This window comes from Danio rerio, chromosome 25, assembly GCF_052040795.2.
Source record: "Danio rerio strain M-AB ecotype USA chromosome 25, GRCz13ab, whole genome shotgun sequence".
In the NCBI taxonomy this organism is placed as follows: domain Eukaryota; kingdom Metazoa; phylum Chordata; class Actinopteri; order Cypriniformes; family Danionidae; genus Danio; species Danio rerio.
The window spans coordinates 8,387,136-8,408,000 of record NC_141045.1 but is presented as its reverse complement, the minus strand read 5'-3'; the positions used below and the strand labels follow the sequence as shown (position 1 = coordinate 8,408,000).

The following is a 20,865-nucleotide window of genomic DNA, read 5'->3' as shown; positions in this document are numbered from 1 at the left end:
TCTCCTCAGACACGTCACGTGCGCGCACCCTGTCAATCACCACCAAACCACCACCTCTCCTGACAGCTGAGCGGGATGCTGCAAAATAAACCCTGACACTCTGACCAATGTAAGGAGAGTTTACTCGCACGTGACTTGTTTTAGCTCTTTTGGTCCGATTAGAAACTTTGCATTGTGAAAGCGAACCGCACCAAGAGCAAAGAGCAACAATGTAACATTTGTAATCTCTGTTTCGGAGTAACTGAATCGATTCACAGGTGTGAAAGCACCCTTAAAATTTTTGGTCAGTCTTAGTACATGATGTTACTACAGCAAACTCAAGCTTAAATAGGAAAATTACTGAAACTCAGGTCAATTTTCAGTGAGATGCTAATAATCTAATCTAATTTAATGATCTTTGCTAAGCTAAGCTAAAAGTGCTCCTGCCAAAGAAGTGGAGTTTCATTAAAGGAAGCAAAATTGATTGGCCTTGCTACGATAGACCCCTTATTTTAGGGAAGTAACCACCAAATGCATCCGTTGTGGAAAATGTTATAATGCATTGTGACAAACTCAATGTGTGCAATAATTTAGTTTTGCATATTAAAGAAATAATCTGTTAGCTTAGCAACATGCTAAAAAGAGATTGTATTGAAATCAAGTGTCAGATCAGGGCTGGCAAACTAAGTCCTGGAGGGCCGGTGTCCTGCAAAGTTTAGTTCCAACCCCAATTAGCCACACCTAGGCTAGCCAATCAAGCTCTTATCAGGCTTTCTAGTAACATCCTTGCATGTGTGTTGAGACAAATTTCAGCTAAAATCTGCAGGACACTGGCCCTCCAGGACACCCCTATTAGACGAATCCCCCAATTGCAACTTTTGCAAGAATCAATGTTTCTGAGTTGCGCAATTGACCATTCCTCAACTTTCTGAATTAATTTCCTGGACATGCACCAATAAATACAAGTAAGAATTCTAACCTTGACAGCGTAGTTCATCAGAGGCTCTTTGGCGAAAGATGCAGTGTAGTACACGGCATCTCCCGCCTCACAGCAGGGTTTTCCTGCAGTCAATCGGAAGTGAGACCAGCTGTCTGTCCCGAAGCGAAGATGATCTTTTTGTCCAGCCATGAAACGATCTTCACATCTGGTTGCCAACTTACGAAGAGTATCTGTGTGCAGGCCTCGGATCCTCCCGACCACTTCCTCCCAGCTCTCCATGCCTCTATATGGCATCTGTTTCTGTCCTTTAGTGAGTCTCCCAGGGCCTCGTGTGCGGGCTGTCAGACTCTCTGTACTGCGGTAGCCCCGCCGGTCACATCCTTGCATGGAGGTGCTACTGGTCAAACAAGACAGGCTTCGTCCACCTACGGGACGCTCCAAAGAGTCTCCGGATTCATCATGATGCCGTGCCTCTGAACTTAGCGAGGAGCTCTGACTGGCCGTGTCCCAAGTGGACTCGAGATCATAAAGTGGATTGGCAACGCTCAGACTGGTCCCACCAGGTCTGGCTTCTCCTTTGGGCCGTGGGGCAAGTTCTTTACCTGCAGCAGACGAGTCTATTTGAGCACGTGGAACTAACTTTTTGGGAAGTGGAGGAGGGGTGGATTTATTCGTGAGCTCAGAAACCTCGGGGTCAGAGGTTAAGGTGTCATCGGATGCTTTAGGATGCCTGGGATGTTTGACAGGGATCATGTTGGCCCTGGACTGACCTGTGGAGTGAGAGATGACGAATAATGACTATAAAATAAACACTAATAAATTTGCAAGGAATATAAACAAAAAAGGAATCATTTCATGATTGTTCTAAACAACAAAGCTTGTTAACTTTTAAATTTACTTTGGATAACTCGTAGCATCGCCTAACCTTGCTTTCTTGTTCCCTTTTACCATGTCTCTATCTGCTGGATGAACAGTCTTATAGCAGTTCACACATGCTGTGTCCACAGGGACGTGGAATATGAGTTAGGAATTATTTAACAGCGTGAAACCTCTTCTAACATTCCTCACTAATCTGGTTTAATCTCCCAATAATCTCAGACGGAGGCTTCCTCTGAGGCTCTTTCACCAGGACAGGGATTTTTGTAGGTCAAGTCTATAAAATGATCAAAGAGTCAGCACAAAATTAGAAGGCAGCGATTTAACCCCTTTGAGACCCATTTCGCAGCACAGTTCAGGGGTTCATTAGTCTTAGTGATCATGGTGCGATACTGACGGTCAGCTATGTGGAATATAAGAATATGGAGGACAGAAAGTAGCCAACAGAAACCCCAGTCCCTCATCACAGCTGAAAATTACCTATTTTCTCACATTCATCCCTATAGATGGACTCAATTGGATAACCATTCAGTCTCTCAGAAATGTGATCATTGAAGTGTCTGAAAAAACTGAATCCCTGATTTTCACGATTACTACACACCTGGGAAAATTTGAATGCATCTTGTTTTTTTTGCATTCCATAGAGAACTAGTAGTTTTATAAACAATTAGCTCTCAAAGTCTTATTTGAGGTTAGATTTAGGACATATTGGCAATATTATTAGTCTTTAAATATTGCACTGACCAAAACTAGAAGCAAAGAACTTGCATACATATTGCACATTATAACACATTTAACATGGTAAAGGTAACTGACATTTATTAACTGACTAAAGCAATTTAAAGATTGTGGATCGGTCTAGAATCAGATCTTTAAACATATTTTAAAAAGTCCCAGACAAAACAGTACCAACACTAGGGATGGTTACCAAAACTCGGAACAATATCGTACCAGTGCTAAATTATAAAAGACAGAAGTATCGATAAGCTCTGACGTTAACAGTTCTGCTATCGGTACTGGAGAATTATTGCTGAATAAACATTACGTACATAAGCATTAGTTAATTGACCAACCTTTTCTAATTTGCGATATTCAACTGCACAGTTGGCAATCTCGCACAAGAAATGCTTGCGTTTTCGGCCAATAGTACAACACGCATCAAGTATAAAAGCCTTCACAGTTCTCGGCTGTGCACGTGCGCTCGGTGGAGGCTCGCGCTAATTACACACATAGCTCGCAACACAGACTCCCACTCACACAGCTCGTAAGCTTGCGGAGTGGTGGAGAGAAACAAACGAGTTGTATTTTAAATCAAATCAGATCACTTTTATTGTCACATCAATAAAAGGGATTTGATTTGATTTATTTCCCAAGTGGATCGCGACAATGCCTGTTGCAACAAACGCAACAAGCTGTTGTCTTGTACAAGCGAAAACGCAAGCAATCTGACTTTCAAAAGTGCATTAACTGCAGAAAGACAAATGAAAAGTTTTCGACTGACTAGCTTAAGGTACATCATCCACATCATTATGCTAGCAGTCAATCACATAGGGTCTCTCAAAATTAGTATAATATTAAAACACACACATTCGGTTACAATGAAGACAGTATTTTTTTTCTGCAGTAGCCTAAATAAATCTTAAACATTAAAAATGCATTTACATTACTGTATTTGTACACCACTATGTACTTGCATTAAAAATATAAATACAGTGTACTAACTGTGTTCATAATGTATTTGAGAACACTTGTGGTGCTCTTGAGTTGGGACAGGGGTTAGATTATGGACAGGTTTGGTGGTATGGTTAGTTTAAGGGTGGGTTAAGGTGTAAGGGATGGTCAACAGTGTATTTACAAATGTAATTACAGAAGTTAATTGGTAACACTTTACTATAAGGTTCATTAGTTAATGCATTTACTAACATGAACTAATCATGAACAACACTTGTACAGCATTTATTAATCATAATTGAACATTTACAAATGCATTATTAACATGCTTGTTAACATTAGTTAATGCACCATGAGTTAACATGAACTAACAATGAACTACTGTATTTTCATTAACTAACGTTAACTAACATGAACAAATACAGTAGTAAATGTATTGTTCATTGTTTGTTCATGTTAGTAAATGCATTAATTAACATTAACTAGTGAACCTTATTGTAAAGTGTGACCAGTTAATTACAGATGCATTTACATACAGGTATTTAATCAAGCATAAGTACATAGTAAATACATGCATTTACACAATAATAACATTGTAACAAACTAGTAATTCCTGTGTAAGTACATATTAGTTAAGGCCACTTAATATAAATTGGGACCACTAATCTTATTAAGAAATTATAAAAGAAAACGGCTTATTTTTACATTGTTAACTCCCCAAACACTGGTGACTCATTTATGTGAATGTGTTAAAGAAAGATTGAAAGCATTATTTGATTATTTAACTGCATTTTGTAACTAAAGGAGGGTATTTTCAACTGCAGGGCGCACAAGAAACTAAGAAAGATCCCGACTTCTGCCAGAAAAGAAAAGGCAAACATGTGGATTTTTCTCCAGAGGAAAAAAGGTTAAAAACTAATTTTCCTTCAAACCATTGTCCATTCTTTAACAGGAAAATTTAAGATTTATTTGTTTTACATTTATTGGTTTTGCATTATTTTACATTAAAAACTTAATAATAAAATGTTGTCAATTTTGATTAATTCAGTTTGTTTTTTTTAAATAAAAAAACAGTACAAAAATAACCGATATTTGAACCGTTAAAGTACCGAACCAATAAGTGGTATCGATAAAAGTAGTAATATCGTTAAAACCTTAACGATACCCATGCCCAACCATCACATCATATCAGTTACCAGCCTTAATATAAATATTTTTCCACCATGACATACAAGAGTTGCAATTTAATTTTGCTGCGAGCAAGTCTACATAAACCATCCAGTGCAACAAATCTTACAAATAAACCCAACAATAACTTAAAAAGGGAGCAAAGCAATTCAGTGACAACCATACCTCACTTCACGGCACAACTTCAGGGCGACTCAATCAACTAAATGACTTCAAATTGAAAGATAGAGAGAACAGATCTTATTTATGGGTCTAGAAATGCTCTCGCGCACACTGCTGCCATGACAACCCAAATTTATCAGCGTGAGCCAGCCAAATCAGGTCAGAACCTTACAATGCACACACAAATAAATGGACAGAGTGTATAAAGTGAACCATCAAATGTGTGTGTGTGTGTGTGTGTGTGTGTGTGTGTGTGTGTGTGTGAGAGTGTTTGCCTTACCCAGGTTGGTGTACGTGGCCCTGCAGCTGTTGGACTCAGGAGAGCGTGAGATGGTGTGAGCGATTCCCTCTTCCTCTGGATCTGCCTGCCTGCTGCTGTTTGAGGTGGGCGACGCAGGGGGCGGACAGGACGCGGGCGGCTCGCGCAGGGGCGACAGCTCCAGCTTAGCAGGAAGAGATGTGGCAGAGGAGATCTCAGTCTCCTGAACTGGAAGTTGACTGCACAAACAAGAAATAAAACAATTGTTTGAGAATTCTTGCTCAAACCAAAAGCAAAAACTATACTGAACACATGATAACAGTGCTTTATATAAGCATGTACTGTAGTTCTGTTGACTGCAGCTTTAAATGCTCTGTAAAGCTCTTTAAAGAGAGCTACATTCTGATTGGTTGTCAATGTTTTTATCATTCATTGGAGGGGGAAAATCATTCTGACAGGGATTCCCACTGTTATCATAATAGCTGTAGTGTGGTGTTCTTCAGTTGTTTTTTTTTTTTTAATATATTTTGATTCTTGGGGTGAAAAATCTTTTATTCCAGCTCAAAGATGCCAATAAACCAGTAGGATTTAGTATTTAAAAAGCTAAATTTAGAACTTCAGTCATTTTAAAGGGGAAGCTGTTTACTGACTTTATATATGTTTTTAGGCTTTAATTTATAGGCTTTCAAGTTTTCTTTCGAAATCACGTAATTATTGTGATATGATATGTGATAAACAAACTAAAATATTAGTCAGTGTTAAATTTCCATTTCTCAAATTAAAGTTTTCAATACATAATTTCTACAAGACTGCACATATAGATGACTCCTATACTAGTTTTATGGCATTTTACACCATTTTTTAAGCTTAAAAGCTTAAGTTACATGTCTACTTTTGTGTCCACTAATGAAATGAATGCCACGTGACTCATCTTTTTTAGTCCTGCTACTGCCAGGTTTTATTCCGCACTTGATCGCTCTCACCGTATATTCAGCCTTTGTTCACCCGCTACTCATTTTCTTTAGTCCCGCTACCGCCAGGTTTTATTCCGCACTTGACTGTTCGCGTCGTATATTCAGCCTTTGTTCACCCGCTACTCATTCTTTTAGTCCCGCTCCCGCCAGGTTTTATTCCGCACCCGACTGATCCCGCCGTATATTGTCTTTGTTTACCCGCTACTCATTATTTTAGTTCCACTACAGCCAGGTTATATTCTGCACCCGACCGCTGGCGCCGTATATTCAGCCTTTGTTCACCCGCTACTCATTCTTTTAGTCCCGCTCCCTTAAGGTTTTATTCTGCAACCGACCGATCTTGCCGTATATTGTCTTTGTTTACCCGCTACTCATTTTTTTTAGTTCCACTACAGCCAGGTTATATTCTGCACCCGACCGCTCGCGCCGTATATTCAGCCTTTGTTCACCCGCTACTCATTTTCTTTAGTCCCGCTACCGCCAGGTTTTATTCCGCACCTGACCGCTGCCACAGTATATTCAGCCTTTGTTCACCCGCTACTCATTTTCTTTAGTCGCCCTCCCTCCAGGTTTTATTCCGCACTTGACCGCTCCCACAGTATATTCAGCCTTTGTTCACCCACTACTCATTTTTTTTGTCCCGCTACCGCCAGGTTTTTTCCGCACTTGACCGTTCCCGCCGTACATTCAGCCTTTTTTTGTTCACCCGCTACTCATTCTTTTAGTCCCGCTCCCGCCAGGTTTTATTCCGCACTTGACTGTTCGCGTCGTATATTTAGCCTTTTGTTCACCCGCTACTCATTTTTTAGTCCCGGTCCCGCCAGGTTTTATTCCACACCCGACCGATCCCGCAGTATATTCAGCCTTTGTTCACTTGCTGCCCGCTTGAAATAATTTTTCTACCTGACCCAACCGTTCCCGCTAAATTTAGATCTGGTTTCAAAAATTTCACGTTTAAATTGGGTACTACTAAAAGTGAGAGATAACATAAAACGGTTGTGCAAGGTGGTTGTGCAAGGATTGTAGGCTAAATGTCAGTTTTGTTTGCCCCTTTGCGATGAGACATGAGTGCCGCCTGAGATTCCAGTCTTCCAAAAAAAACATAATTTTTTTCCAATTGCCTCATATAACGCATGAAAAAGACTCCCATACATAAGACTTGCCGAATGTGGGCTTCTTAAAAGTAAATGACCATTTTCTAATGCAAGCTAAATCATTTTGCTCTTCCATGGTAAAGTCCGCACTTAGGACCATTATGCAGATGATACGTGCACAGACAAAAAAAAAAAAAAAAGGTTTTGAGTGTCTAATGGTGCTCAATAAAAATGAGGAAAACACAGATATGCTGTTCCAGAAATAACATTGGGACTCAGAAACGCTACATTGTTAGCTACCACGTTTTATTCTGAAATGTATTCCTGCGCCGCAAGAAATCTGGATCGGGTCCTGAGCCTGTACCTCTACCAAAAGCATACTTCAACTTTGGATCAACATTAGAGAGAGTAAATAATGAGATGAACAATGACTTATAAACAGTAACTGTGTGAGAGAGTGCTTTAGTTTTTTAGCAAGATGAAATTTTAATTAGCATGGTGGCATCCATCCATACTGGACTGATCAAATACAACAATCCTTTGCTGAGATTCCAAACTATCCTTTCTGTATCCCAGTGCCAACCTCACTCTCTTAATAATCCATCCAGGAACGCTAAAAGGGAGGAATCATCTGCAGCGAGAGCATGTCCGGACATATAAAAACATTCTGTTCCATTAAATTATGACACACTCAGAAATCTGAAGTAACACTTAAAGTGCTCTCCCAAAATGAAGCTCAGATTTTTTATGTTTCTATTGCAAAAATTAGTTTACACAAACATATCTCTTTTTAAAAGTGTTTTTTTTTAAGTGATAGGATATCTTGGTGTCTCAGTGTTTGAACTTGTTGAAAAAAACCTGAACCAACGTGTCCCAAGTATCTCTCTCTTTGTAGATAAACGCTCTGCAAACACTCGCACACACACACAGCAGATGAAACAAACATCCAGCTGAGAGTTTCAGTTAAGTGTTGGTCTGTTTAAAAGGAATTTGAGGAAGTAATGCTTACCCACCATATTTGCTCACACAGTCACCCATTCGATAAGATCAGAGAAAAGGTAAAAGTTAAAATCAGAAAACTCAACCCTTGCTTTCGAACACTTAATAGACAAAATTTCTCTTGGAGTTTGTTTTTCGTACTCCTCCTCTCCCTGCTGTAACATTCGGAGTGAATATCTCTTCCTTCATATGATTAACCCTTAATAGACGACTACCAACTAACTGTGGCTGGCTGTTCATCAGCTTACAATTGTGAAACATCAGGATCAAAGGTCCTTCAGGTATGACCAAAATAACAGGAAGCGGTTTATGTAGTTGAGAAATCACCAAATAATACAGATACTTTTATTTTACAACTAAAATAAACAATTATAAATGATAATGCTGAAGAATTAGAAATATTAGTTAGACGGTGACTCAAAGCATATCATATTGCTCTCGCTCTCATAAATGTGATTTTTTAAGTGTATTTAAATAGCCTACTACTTTACTTTTAAATATCACTGTTTGTTTTGTGCAATTTGTTCATTGATATTAAATAAGGGTGTGTTAATGGGACGGTACGCCTGAAGAAAAGGAGTGAGTCACACCTGTTTTTGAACAGCCTTGGCTATTTAAAAATCCATCTTAGTTTTATCTTAGTTTAATGTAGGTCATTTGTAGTTATTTACAAAATAAACGAGAAAAATAGCCTTAATATCAGAGGTGAAATTAAGAGCGTCCAAAAAAAAAAAAAACAACAAAAAAAAAAGGACGACATGTATTGTCAGATTGTGTTAATAAATTAATCGTGGCTACTTTTGTCATTATGATTAGTGTTTTTAAATTAATTAATTAATTAATTAATTAATTTGTGAAATAGGCATAGGTTACATTTTTTATTTGAGTATATAGCAGCAACCAATAACATAACCTGTAATTTTACCCGCAGTGCTAATGTAAGATGTTGATCTGCTCCAAACGTACACACATATGCTATATTTCATTTATAACACAACAAACTTGTCAACGCAAGCAGATAATTATTATTTTTAGGGGTTTTCACCTTTATTGATAGGACAGTGGAGATGTACAGACAGGAAAGTGTGGGGAGCAGAGATAGGGGAAGGATCGGCAAAGGACCTCTAGCCGGAAATCAAACTCGGGTAGCGGCGAGCACATCGCTGCTATGTGTCGACGCACTAACCACTAGGCTATTGGTGCAGACAGGCAGATCAACTAAAAATTAAATTGCAAAACATGTGTTTTATAGGAATTTGAAAGTGAAGCAAACTTCGTCCCTCAGCACTACTTATATTAGCCTAGAGTACTCATGGTTGCGAAATTCAAAAGCAAAAACACAAAATATGTGAGCATGCATTCAAAGCAGGCGCCTTTGATGTTCATCGTGCCTAAGAATGAGCATTATGACTGTAGCATGTATCCGCTTCATTCAGAAGGGTTCGAAAAAACAGACTCGACTCTGGGAGTCGATTCCTGTCCTGGAGTCAATTCAGGTACTAGGTCCATTGAGAGTTGAGGAATCGACTCTTTTGGAGACGACTACCATTCCCTAGTGTGTGTATTTTTATTATAGCACTATATAAAAAGCTATCATGCACTTTCAGTTTTCTCATACAGAGAATGCTAAGATGCTACCAGGATTTCTGGGAAGGCTTTTTTTTTTTGATCAGGCATTACATAAATCTACCCCTGGGGGCACCCACTTATCATAACAGTGTCTAAGCATAAACTAAGCTTTTTATCTGGGGTGAATATAAAAGCCTGTTGATAAAAGCACACTGAGTCACAGCAAGAGAAGCAGACAGGAAGAACCAAAGACTATGTTTCTATAAAGAAAGCTAAGAGAGACTGAGAAAGGTAGCTTACTTCATGACTTTGCTAATGAGGAGACTGGCTCTGCTCTTGGGTGGAGTGGACAGGCTGGAGGCTCCACCTTCTGCTGTGACACTTTCTTTGTGCTCCTCCACACGTAGCTCTGCCTCCTCTCCACCTGTGGCACTCTCTGATTTGTAGGTGAATATGATTGTGGGTTTCTGGAGAGGGTCATCTGTCTTGGATTCTGAAAACCACTGCTGTCTCTGTAATGGTGGAGGAGGCAGTACGGTTATGACAGTCCCATCCAATCCCAGCAGCTTCCCTTTTTCCTTTTCACGCTCCATTTTCTCTTTCTGTTCATCCTCATCCTTCCGCCGGCGGAAGAAACTCTTGAAAGATATCCAGCGTTTTGGCTTGTTGCCATCACTGGAACGCCTGCCCTCTGCACCAGGACTGGTCTCTCCATCAGTAGATTTGGCCCCAGCTGGTCTGGTCCAGTTGAAGTGCCTTTGGAGCAGGTTGCTTGAATGGTAAGGAGAAGAGCTAGACCGGACCGGGGGGAATGGGGCAGATGTTTCAGATTTGGGGCTTGTGGGTGGTACAGCAGCAGAGGCACTCTGAGATTTGGGAAGGAGTTTGTGTGGTGTTTCTTTGTGAGGTTCTGCAGAACAATGGAGTGACTTAGGTCTGTTCACAGTAGTGTCTCTGGAAGCATCTGGTGGCAGTGAGTAAAGCTCCTCAGCACTGCAGGTTTTACTCTGGCCGGCAAGAGACTCTGGTGGAGAAACCGGCGGCTGAATTGAAGACACAATCTGAGACAAGACAGCACTTGCTTTCTCTCTCTGACCTGAACTTCCACTTGATGCAAGTTGGCAATCTTTACTGCCCTCTGGGGGTTGCTCACTGCTGGGGTTACGAATACGATCCAAACTGCTATGGGCTAAAAAGGCAGGGTTAGTGCTCTGGATACCAGCATGGAATGCAACACCTGTTGTAGTCCTGTATTTGCCATCATTTACTGTGGTTGTCCTCAATTCCCCGGTAGCAGTTAAATCTGCGCTGATTGGAGGAGGTTTTTGCTCAGATGGAGAGGGCTGAGAACTTTCAGAAGATCCAATCTCCTCATATGTGTGGCTGGCCACTCGCTCCCCAGCGCCAGGTTTGGAATGTGGCAGTTCACCGTTGAGTCCCAGGAAACTCTTGTAAACAGCCAGGTTATCATAAGCACTGGGATTAATCACTATGGGAACCTTCACTGCTTTTTTAGAGCTGCGTGCATATGCAGGCTCATCGCGGATGATGATGGGAAATGGGGGCATGCCAGCATTGTTGTAGCTGTTGAATTTAATCTCAGACAAATTGGGGGATTTAGTTGGCACTGTGCGAGCTGAGCCGAAGGCTGCAGTGGGAGATGTGGGAGCAGATTTGTGATTGATGAGTCTTGGATCGGCACTGCCACTTGTTAAATCAACCTTGGGAATCTTCTGTCGAGGGCTGGTGCAAGACGTCCACACTTCTTGGTAACGGATGCTACCAGGTTTTGTGCGGAAACCGCTGAGTCCAGAAGAAGAACCTATGGGAGACTGAGGCATCAGTGGGGACAAAGAAATAGAGGGGGATGTCACAGGTGACATGGGAGATCTGGGGGACTGAGGGGAGATGGGTGAGACAGGACAGGGGTCAACTGTAACACTTGACTTTGGAGTAATTTCACTCAAATGAGTGTTATCTTTCGTGGCCATAGAGGCAGACACATCAACCACTGTATAGGGTTTACAGATAGGAGCTTTCTCAAGATTCACTACTCGATAGGGCTTGGCCTGCTCCTCTGTTGGGCTGAAGCTGATTGTGATTGGCTGGCCTGGAAGAGCTTGTGGGAGAGCCCCACCCTCTCTTTGACTGTCATCTTGTTCTTCTAGTCGAATTGCTAGAACAGCTTTATGAGTTTCATTGGATTTTGGAGAACTTGGTCCTCTACTTGATGTTTCTTTGTTAGGTGGGAAAGGAAAACCATTTCTATGGTCATCAGTGTCCCGACTGCTCTCAGTGCAAGTTTCTTCAGGAAGAGATGCCAAGGACTCAGGTGAGGTGGTGGACTCAGAAGTGGACAAAAAGCCACTTCCCTGGTGGTCAGAAGTATATGAGAGAAGAGCAGGAGCTCCATTTGAGTCAACAGATGGGTATCCATTGAGAATCTCATCATAACTGTCATCATAATCGACTGCACAGAAACGCTGTAGTGAACGGTTACGTAGAGGCACTGTATTCCACTTTTTCACTAAAGCAAAAGGAACTGGGGACAGAGTGGCGGCACGAAAATTAGCAAAACGAGGTTGACCCCGCATTCTTATCCCCATTGCTAGCAACTCTTCGTCGCTTTCATCCCAGCTGTCATGTTCTCCATCATCATCCTCATCACTATCTTCCTCCTCATCATCACCATCGCTGGAGAATTCTGGATAGCAGAATCGTCCACCCTCAGTGCTAATGACCTCTGTGCTGTCACTGAGGGAAACTCGTTTCATCGCTCCTCTTCCGCTACTTCCAGCATGAAGACAGCTTGCCGCTGGAAGGCCCCTCTCTAACGAGCGTCGATATGAACTGCAGATCCTGCCAAAAAAGTCATTTCTACTTGTGCTTGGAGAAGATCCCAATCCAGCAATCTCTTTTAGCACATCTGTCAGTCCATTGTTGTTGCTGCTAGTTGGCTGCAGGGAGATTGCACTGTATGCCTCTGTTTGCCCGACCAAATCCTCCCCTTGATTGTTGTTTGTCCCTGCAGGTCTGAGGCTATTCAGGCTGTTGTGGTTCCACACGGTAAAAGGTGAGCTCTTAGTGACCTGTGGTCCCTCCGCAAGCCTTGGCACATTTCCCTCAGAGTCCAATCCTGGTGGGGAGCATGGCAGCATCATTGTAGGCTTTACGGCAATAGTAGGTTTCTTGGCGACAGGTGGGCGGACCTGCCCTGCACGGGATGAGGAAGTGCTCCTCTGGCTGTTTGTGAGTTTGGCATTGATATTCGTCTTGCACTCACTGGCTGACTCTGGTGATCGATGTAGGCTCTTGGGCTTAAAGCAGTTTTTGCACTCCCCTGGTTTCCATACATGTTCAGTGAATGTGTTGCATGCAGACATGACTGCAAGGCAGTGCTGCAGCGTCAGTGGACAGGAAAGCCCTCCATCTCACACACAAACTGCAGGCTGAACTTCACTCCCACGCACAGTAAGAAACTGTGCTTTCAGTACCTGCAAAGACAAATAAATAACAGAGTCAGCCAGGGTTATTCTGATGCCAAAAGCAATCACTGTTTTCATCTCACAAAAACAGCTATGCTAGGCTGCAGAATGAAGCACTCATTAATCTTTTCCAGCAGGGGTCAGAGTTTCACTCTCAAAATGAATTTCAAGTGTCTCTCCCTTACACACATATACCACAAACACAGGCCGCCAGACTCTCACAGCTCTATTTTTGGATCACAAGGCAGTGCTGAGTAGTTGCAGGTAAACATCATGCCTTGTGACATACTGACACCACATACACAAACACTGTAAAGCTTTTACACCTATACACTTGTACCTTTCTAAGATTACTATTGCTTTAAATGATAATTAATACATCCAAACATTTAACTATAACCCAAAACAAACACTCAGCTGCAATTTACAGAAACATTATATGCATTGATCAGAAACTCAAGACTTGGCCCACATGTGAACCTTTTTTACAACTAAAGGTCATCCTAACAAGTCAGTTTAACAAGGTTTTACCAAATTTATGAGGACGCTCCCAGACATCTGAACTTTACAAGTAATTATACAACTACACCTGTTGTATTGTGGTCCATGTCTCCCAGTTTTTCAACATTTATAGAACTTTTCCAAGCTCCATACCAAAAATTCCACCCCACAGTGATGTTAACACACTGGTATTTTCGTGAAAAACTGGGTCACTCGTTAGGGACTATAGGTAGGGTACTGGCTGTATTTTCTTAGACAGTAGAAGGTTGCATTAATTTATATGTGACTAGGCATGGGAAAAGTCAAGGTTTTAAAACAGTCAAAATTTTCTGCTATACCGTTCCTAATGTATGAGTAAAGCTGCATCCCAAATGGCACACTATACACTATGCTCTCATGCACTATGTACTTATGCACTTGCACACTCAACAGGATAGTATATGTATGTAGTGGCGTCCCAAATGGCACACTAATGTTTTTTTACTAAGCGGAAATTCAAACCGTTTCTCTGATGACATTTAACGGTTGCCAAATCAGTGAAAATAATGACCAAACTATCAAATAATACCTGTCATAAGCAAAACCGCGTTTACCATCAGGAGGCGCTATAATCACTCTCGTAGGAGAATTTTGCTTTCACCATCAAAAATAAATAAAGTTATTCAACATGTGCGTCCGATAGCTCCGCCCCTTCCGCTACATAAGCAAACATGCGGTCGTTGAGTGCGTGAAGTGTCCATCATTACACACTTCATTTTAGCGCCTGAATAAAGTGCATTATCCGGGTAATTAAAGTGCACTTATGATTTTTAGAGTTTTCAGTGTGAACACACTACTTACACTATTAATACTACAAAATGGCGTAGAATAGTGCATAAGTATGCGATTTGGGACGCAGCTTAAGATTTTTTATTTAAATTTTTTTTGTTTTTTTTAGGACAACAGCATCTCCAGCAGAAAAAAATATCCAAAGATGCCGTTTTAAATTGTAAAAAAAAAAATTGTTTTAATACAAATGAAAACAGCATGCTGCGTCCCAAATCGCATACTTATGCACTATTATACGCCATTTTGTAGTATAAATAGTGTAAGTAGTGCGTTCACACTGAAAACTCTAAAAATAATAAGTGCACTTTAATTAGCCGGATGATGCACTCATTTAGCCGGTAAAATGAAGTGTGTAATGATGGACACTTCACGCACTCAACGACCGCATGTTTGCTTTGCATTGTTCATTTACTCTGGATGGTGAAAGCAAGATCCTCCTACAAAATGTATTATAGCGCCTCCTGATGGTAAACGCGGTTTTGCTTATGACAGGTATTATTTGATAGTTTGGTCATTATTGTCAATGATTTGGCAACCGTTAAATGTCATCAGGGAAACGGTTGGAATTTCCTCTTAGTAAAAAAAACATTAGTGCTCCCTTTGGGACGACACTACATACATATACTTTGCTGTCGAGTGTGTAAGTGCATAAGTACATAGTGCATGAGTGCATAGTGTGCCATTTGAGACGCAGCTAATGATTCATTTGAATTATTTAGCCTGCCATGTTTACTGTCCTAAAATATTATAAATGTTTCCCAAATTAAAACATATTGTGTACAAAGGTGGAAAAAGGTTTTGTTTTTTACCCAGACATTTAAAAAGAATATATTTTAAAGCAGTTATCTCCATACCGTGATACAGTGATATTTATATCCAAGGTTATCACACCATCAAAATGTTATACCGTCCCATGCCTAGTGACACAAGAACATACACTCAGCGGCAGCTTTATAAGGTACACAGGTGTAACTGCTCATTAACGAAAATTTCTAATCAGCCAATGACATGGCAGCAACTCAATGCATTTAGGGATGGTCCAGACAACCTGCTGCAGTTCAAACAGAGCATCAGAATGGAGAAGAAAGGTGATTTTAGTGACTTTGAACGTGTCATGGTTGCTGCTTCTAGTCTGGCTGGTCTGAGTATTTCAGAAACTGCTGATTCTACTGGGATTTTCACGCACAATAATCTCTAGGGTTTACAGAGAATGGTCTGAAAAAGAGAAAATATCCAGTGAGCGGCAGTTCTGTGGGCGCAAATGCCTTGTTAGGAGCTAATAGAAAGAAAACAGTAACTCAAATAACCACTCGTTACAACCGAGGTCTGCAGAAAACCACGTCCAACCTTGAGGCAGATGGGCTACAGCAGCAGAAGACCACACCTGGTGCCACTCCTGTCAGCTAAGAACAGGAAACTGAGGCTACAACTTGTACAGGCTTACCAAAATGGGACAAAAGAAGATTGGAAAAACGTTGCCTGGTCTGACGAGTCTTGATTTCAGCTGCGACATTCGGATGGTAAGCGCAAATCATTTCAGACTGGTTTCTTGAACATGACAATGAGTTCACTGTACTCAAATGGCCTATACAGTCACCAGATCCCAATCCAATAGAGCACCTTTGGGATGTGGTGGAACAGGAGATTCGCATCATGGATGTGCAGCAGACAAATCTGCATCAACTCCGTGATGCCATCATGTCAATATGGACAAAAATCTCTGAGGAATATATCCAGTACTTTGTTGAATCTATAGTATACCATGAAGGATTAAGGCAGTTCTGAAGGCAAAAAGGGGTCCAACCTGGTACTAGTACGGTGTACATAATAAAGTGCCCAGTGAGTGCAACTAATAAAGATGAACACACAGAATTTTTCAAACTGTTAAGGAGTGTACAAAAACAACAATTCAAATGAGGGTCACCGAGTTCATATCTTTAGGATCATGTCACCATGGAGTTCACCACATGTTTAACAACAGCAAAAGAACAAGACAAACTTAGGCTGTTTCTCAATTCCAAGAATGCAGAGAATGGACTTGTGTTCTTGTGGAGAGCGGTCTTGCCAGGTGTCCTCGGAAGAACAAACTCAGGAGACCGCGAGGGCAGAGAACGCGTCCTTTGAGAAATGGGATGCTGCGTTCTTCCTGATGGTCATGTGACCTTCACGCGTTTTAAATGGAAATTATTTAAACATTACAGCACTCATACAATGATTTATTGTTTTTCCCTTCTTCAAAATATACACTTTGCATAAAAGCATTATAAATATACTCTGCACAATATAAATAAAACAGATTTTAATACGAATTTCAGCAAACAAACACCCTTAATGTGTTTATTCCTTTATTAAGATGTTTATGTTAATGTTTACTTTCACCGTTTCATTAAGGGAAAGTCCTGAGGTAAATAAATGATATCTCTGAACTTTAATAATAAATCTAAATAAAATGCAGCGCTTCCCATCTCCAGTCGCAATGACTTCTGGGACTTCCAGAGCGAGTTCGGCGCTCATGTCTGCATCGGTGCGTCCTCGATATCAAGAACACATCCAGGAAGTTTTACACGTCCTCCGTACTTGCGGTCTTGAGTATTGGAACTGAACTTAGGCAGCTGATGATGACGTTGCACGAGAACATGAAGAAGCAAGACCGCTGAAGAACGCATATTGAGAAACAGCCACTACGTATACTTAAAGATTCTTAATGTACTTAATAGGAATGTAACGGTATTGTAAATACCGTCATACCGCAATATAAATTTTTTTCGATATTACCAAAGTCGCATGACTCGGTAAAACTATAGGTCTTCTGAGAAAATTTGCTCAGGCGAATGAAGCGAACGGGAGGTAGCGAAAACTACAATTCCCATCAGCTCATGCTTGACCATCATCCCTTGCAGTCTGTTGTCGCTACAGATCCAGTAATGCGGAAATGAAGTGTGCAGCTAGAAGCGGGGATGTAAAAGAGCTGGAAAACTCTAAAGTGGGTGTTGTCGCCTCGCGCGTACTGAATAGCGGTGTTGTCAGCACACTGTTCAGATTGATGCAGACCTCTATCTTACTCATGGTTTGTTCTCTCAAGTGGGGGAAAGACAATGCACAACGTTACCCACTGCTGTCAACCTGGGCCAAGTCATATCTCTCTTGTCCCAGAAACCTCAGTCCCAAATGAGAGGGTTTTTTCTGTTGCAGGGGACATTGTAAATACCCAGAGATACCAGCTTTTACCAGATTATATTTATATGATAATTTTCCTTTAAACCCATCTCTATCTAAGTGAGTGAGTGATTAAATGTTGAATGCGATGAGTTTTCAACAATACTAAATTGAAACTTTATTTTGGTTTAATATTTTTTTGTTATTAAAATTGAAGTTCCTGTTTCAAAGCTTACAGATAGATGACTAATTTGTATGTCATTGACACTTTTGGCACTTTTTTGGAGTATTTTCATAAGTTTTGTTTTTCCCTGTAAATGATTCAATAAATACCGTACCGTGACATGCATACCGAGGTATTACCGTACCGTGAAATTCTGATACCGTTACATCCCTAGTACTTAATGTATCTAACAGAGGATCATCTGTTTTGTTTACTTCAACTCCTAATATAAATCATAGGCAAAACTGCTCACTGCACAATCCTGACCAGGACCTTTACGATTATGCGTTCATAATGAATTTAAGAAGTTAAGAGTTTAATTATGAGGTTCAGAGTTTAATTAAACAGTGCAGTTACTTTATAAGTAATCATGTCTCTATCAACCTTCTAGATGAAAAACTAAGAACCAGCATTGATGAATCGCATTTAAATACATGTTAAATTATAAAAGAAATACACGCTGAATGCTTTTGTTACTTCTCTGACCTCTGAGACACCAAGGGTTAACCTGGATCTTTCCTATTGTCATGAGTGTATGAGTGAGTGAATGTGTGTCTAGGGGCAGATATATTTTTGTGCTCTCTGCTAAATCTATCTGCAGACTGAAAACAACATTCCATTGCACAACATCTGAGATTAATGAGAGAGAGAGACAGGAAGAGAGAGAGAGAGAAAGAGACAGAAAGAGAGAGACAGTGTGTTCTCAGGAGGATGCGGCAGCTCGTGCGTTAATGAACCTCTTTATGGCTTTCAGACAGATGGAGAAACATCTCTCTACCCTTCATTTCCCTCCACAGAGTTCCTGTCACTTCTTTGCTCATTCTTAAAGGTTGTTTTTGTCAGGATGGTATTTGAGTAATAATGCATATTGTTAAAACAATTAGGTTAAAAGCCAAGTAATATCACAGTAAATACAAAAAAAAACCCTGATGTAAACTCTGGGTCTCGTTCATTAATAATTGTGTACATTTTCCATATTTACACATTATACTCACATACACGACCTGACAAAAGTCTTGTCGCCTATTCAAGTTTTAGAAACAACAAATAATAACTTGACTTCTAGTTGATCATTTGCTATCAGAAGTGGCTTTTATGAAAGGCAAAGGCCTCCAGATTATGCTTATTTTACCAAAATGAAATATGATCATGCCTTGATTAGAATTATTTAATTAGGCCTGTGAAGTCTTGTTGCTTAACGGTAATAATGTACAGTATTGAATATAAAGTCATGCTGCAGTGGAAGAAGAATGAATATTGTGTACGACTCCCATGAGCTTGGAGGACTGCATCCATACATCTCTGCAATGACTCAAATCACTTATTAATAAAGTCATCTGGAATGACAAAGAAAGCATTCCTGCAGGACTCCCAGAGTTCATCAAGATTCTTTGGATATGATCTTCAATGCTTCCTTCATCTTTCCCCAGACATGCTCAATAATGTTCAATCAGATGCACACTTAATTTCATTGGAAGTTGTAAGTCATCCATGCTCTTTTATGAACACTATAGATACTACTCGGCTTACATAATGTATTAAAACTACTATAGAGTATGGCCCGTTCATAAAAAGCATCCCAAATGAAGGGCTTGAGAGATATGACTTGCAATAAGTGATGACAGAAAACCATATAAGAGCCCATATGTTATATTTTATTGTTATATTAAAATATTAATATATTGTATTTTGAAACTACATAACATCACTGCATAGTACAATAGGCTTTTTCTACAAATATTCAAATGTTGTATTTCAAAGCAAAACAAAAGCAGTGCATTGCTAAAGTAGGCTTCTTCTTCATTCAAACTCATTCATATGTTATATTTAAACTGCATAATTATGGATGGAACAATTATAGATTTTGGTTGTCTGAAGAATAATCATGGTTATCACGTCTAATGTAAAGTTATGCTTTATATAAGGTAAATTTTTAAATGAACTGTTGTTCACATCTGCATTCATAATCATTTTAATAATTAGTAATAATTCGTCGAACATATCTTTTGTTCACATTGCACTGAAAGCCACGGACAAAACTTTTACCACTATGGCATGAGATGTTTTCTACTTGTTGCATCTAGAAGACGTGAGTGCATCGCTCCGCTTGCTTGCGCATATTGGCATATATTCTAAAATTGGAAATAACGAACTTGAGCGCGGAAAAGACGCGATATGTGAATGGCCCCAGCTATAGTTAATCCAGTGTGTGTGCGTATTAGCCTTGGTGTATAAGCTCGGAACTTAAAACTAGCGCACAGGTGGCATAACTTTTAGTTGCAGCAGTTTTGTTCTGTGCAACAGAAATGCGGCGTTGTAAAGCTTTTACGATTAAGTATCCAAATGTTTTCAGCTGCTCACGCCACTCACTCGTTTATGCCTAGTTCAGACTGCGTGATTTTAGCCCCGATTTTGGCTCGCCGACAGGTTTTGGAGACAAAAATGCCTGACAAATGCCTGAAATCACAGGCAAATCGGTGCTCGTGCATGTGAGTGACAATCACACAGTTTGAACTATCAAAGACGCGATCTGAGAGAATCGCCGATGATGATGCCTGCGAGATATTGTAAGATATTGCACATGCTAAATATCTGGAGTTGTCGGCGATTCAAATCATGCCGTGTGAATTGAGTTTTGACTGAAAATAACATCAGCGATCGCCTACAGCCAATGAGAGAGCGGCATTCACTTGTGTGTGCGTGTGTGTATACCTGCTGCAGGCCAGCGGGAGGCTGGGGGAGAAGTTAAAAGCGCTCTTTTTCGGTTTATTTGGACCCACAAATTGAGGAAAAACTAGTGGAGGATTAACAGGACTCAGGAGCATCCGTGTCTGTTTGACGTTTCATACAGAAAGAAATTAGTTTATTATCAACGTTGAGGAGAAATGGCTAATTCCCTTTAAACCCAGGTGAGCAAACATGTACATGTTCAACCCCATTAAAGGCTTCTTTCTCATTACG

At 40.4% G+C, this 20,865-nt stretch overlaps 1 protein-coding gene across 1 annotated transcript in view; it reads right to left on the bottom strand.

The window, feature by feature from the left end:
* Nucleotides 1-20,865, bottom strand: part of peak1 (pseudopodium-enriched atypical kinase 1) — a 71,147-nt gene that overhangs the window by 8,103 nt on the left and 42,179 nt on the right. The window contains exons 2-4 of the mRNA XM_087311351.1: nt 10,012-13,205; nt 5,097-5,314; nt 959-1,689 (exon numbers count right to left, since the gene is read on the bottom strand). Of these exons, the coding sequence (XP_087167477.1) occupies nt 959-1,689; nt 5,097-5,314; nt 10,012-13,094 (4,032 nt within the window). The 5' untranslated portion in view covers nt 13,095-13,205. The remainder of the gene's footprint in view (nt 1-958; nt 1,690-5,096; nt 5,315-10,011; nt 13,206-20,865) is intronic.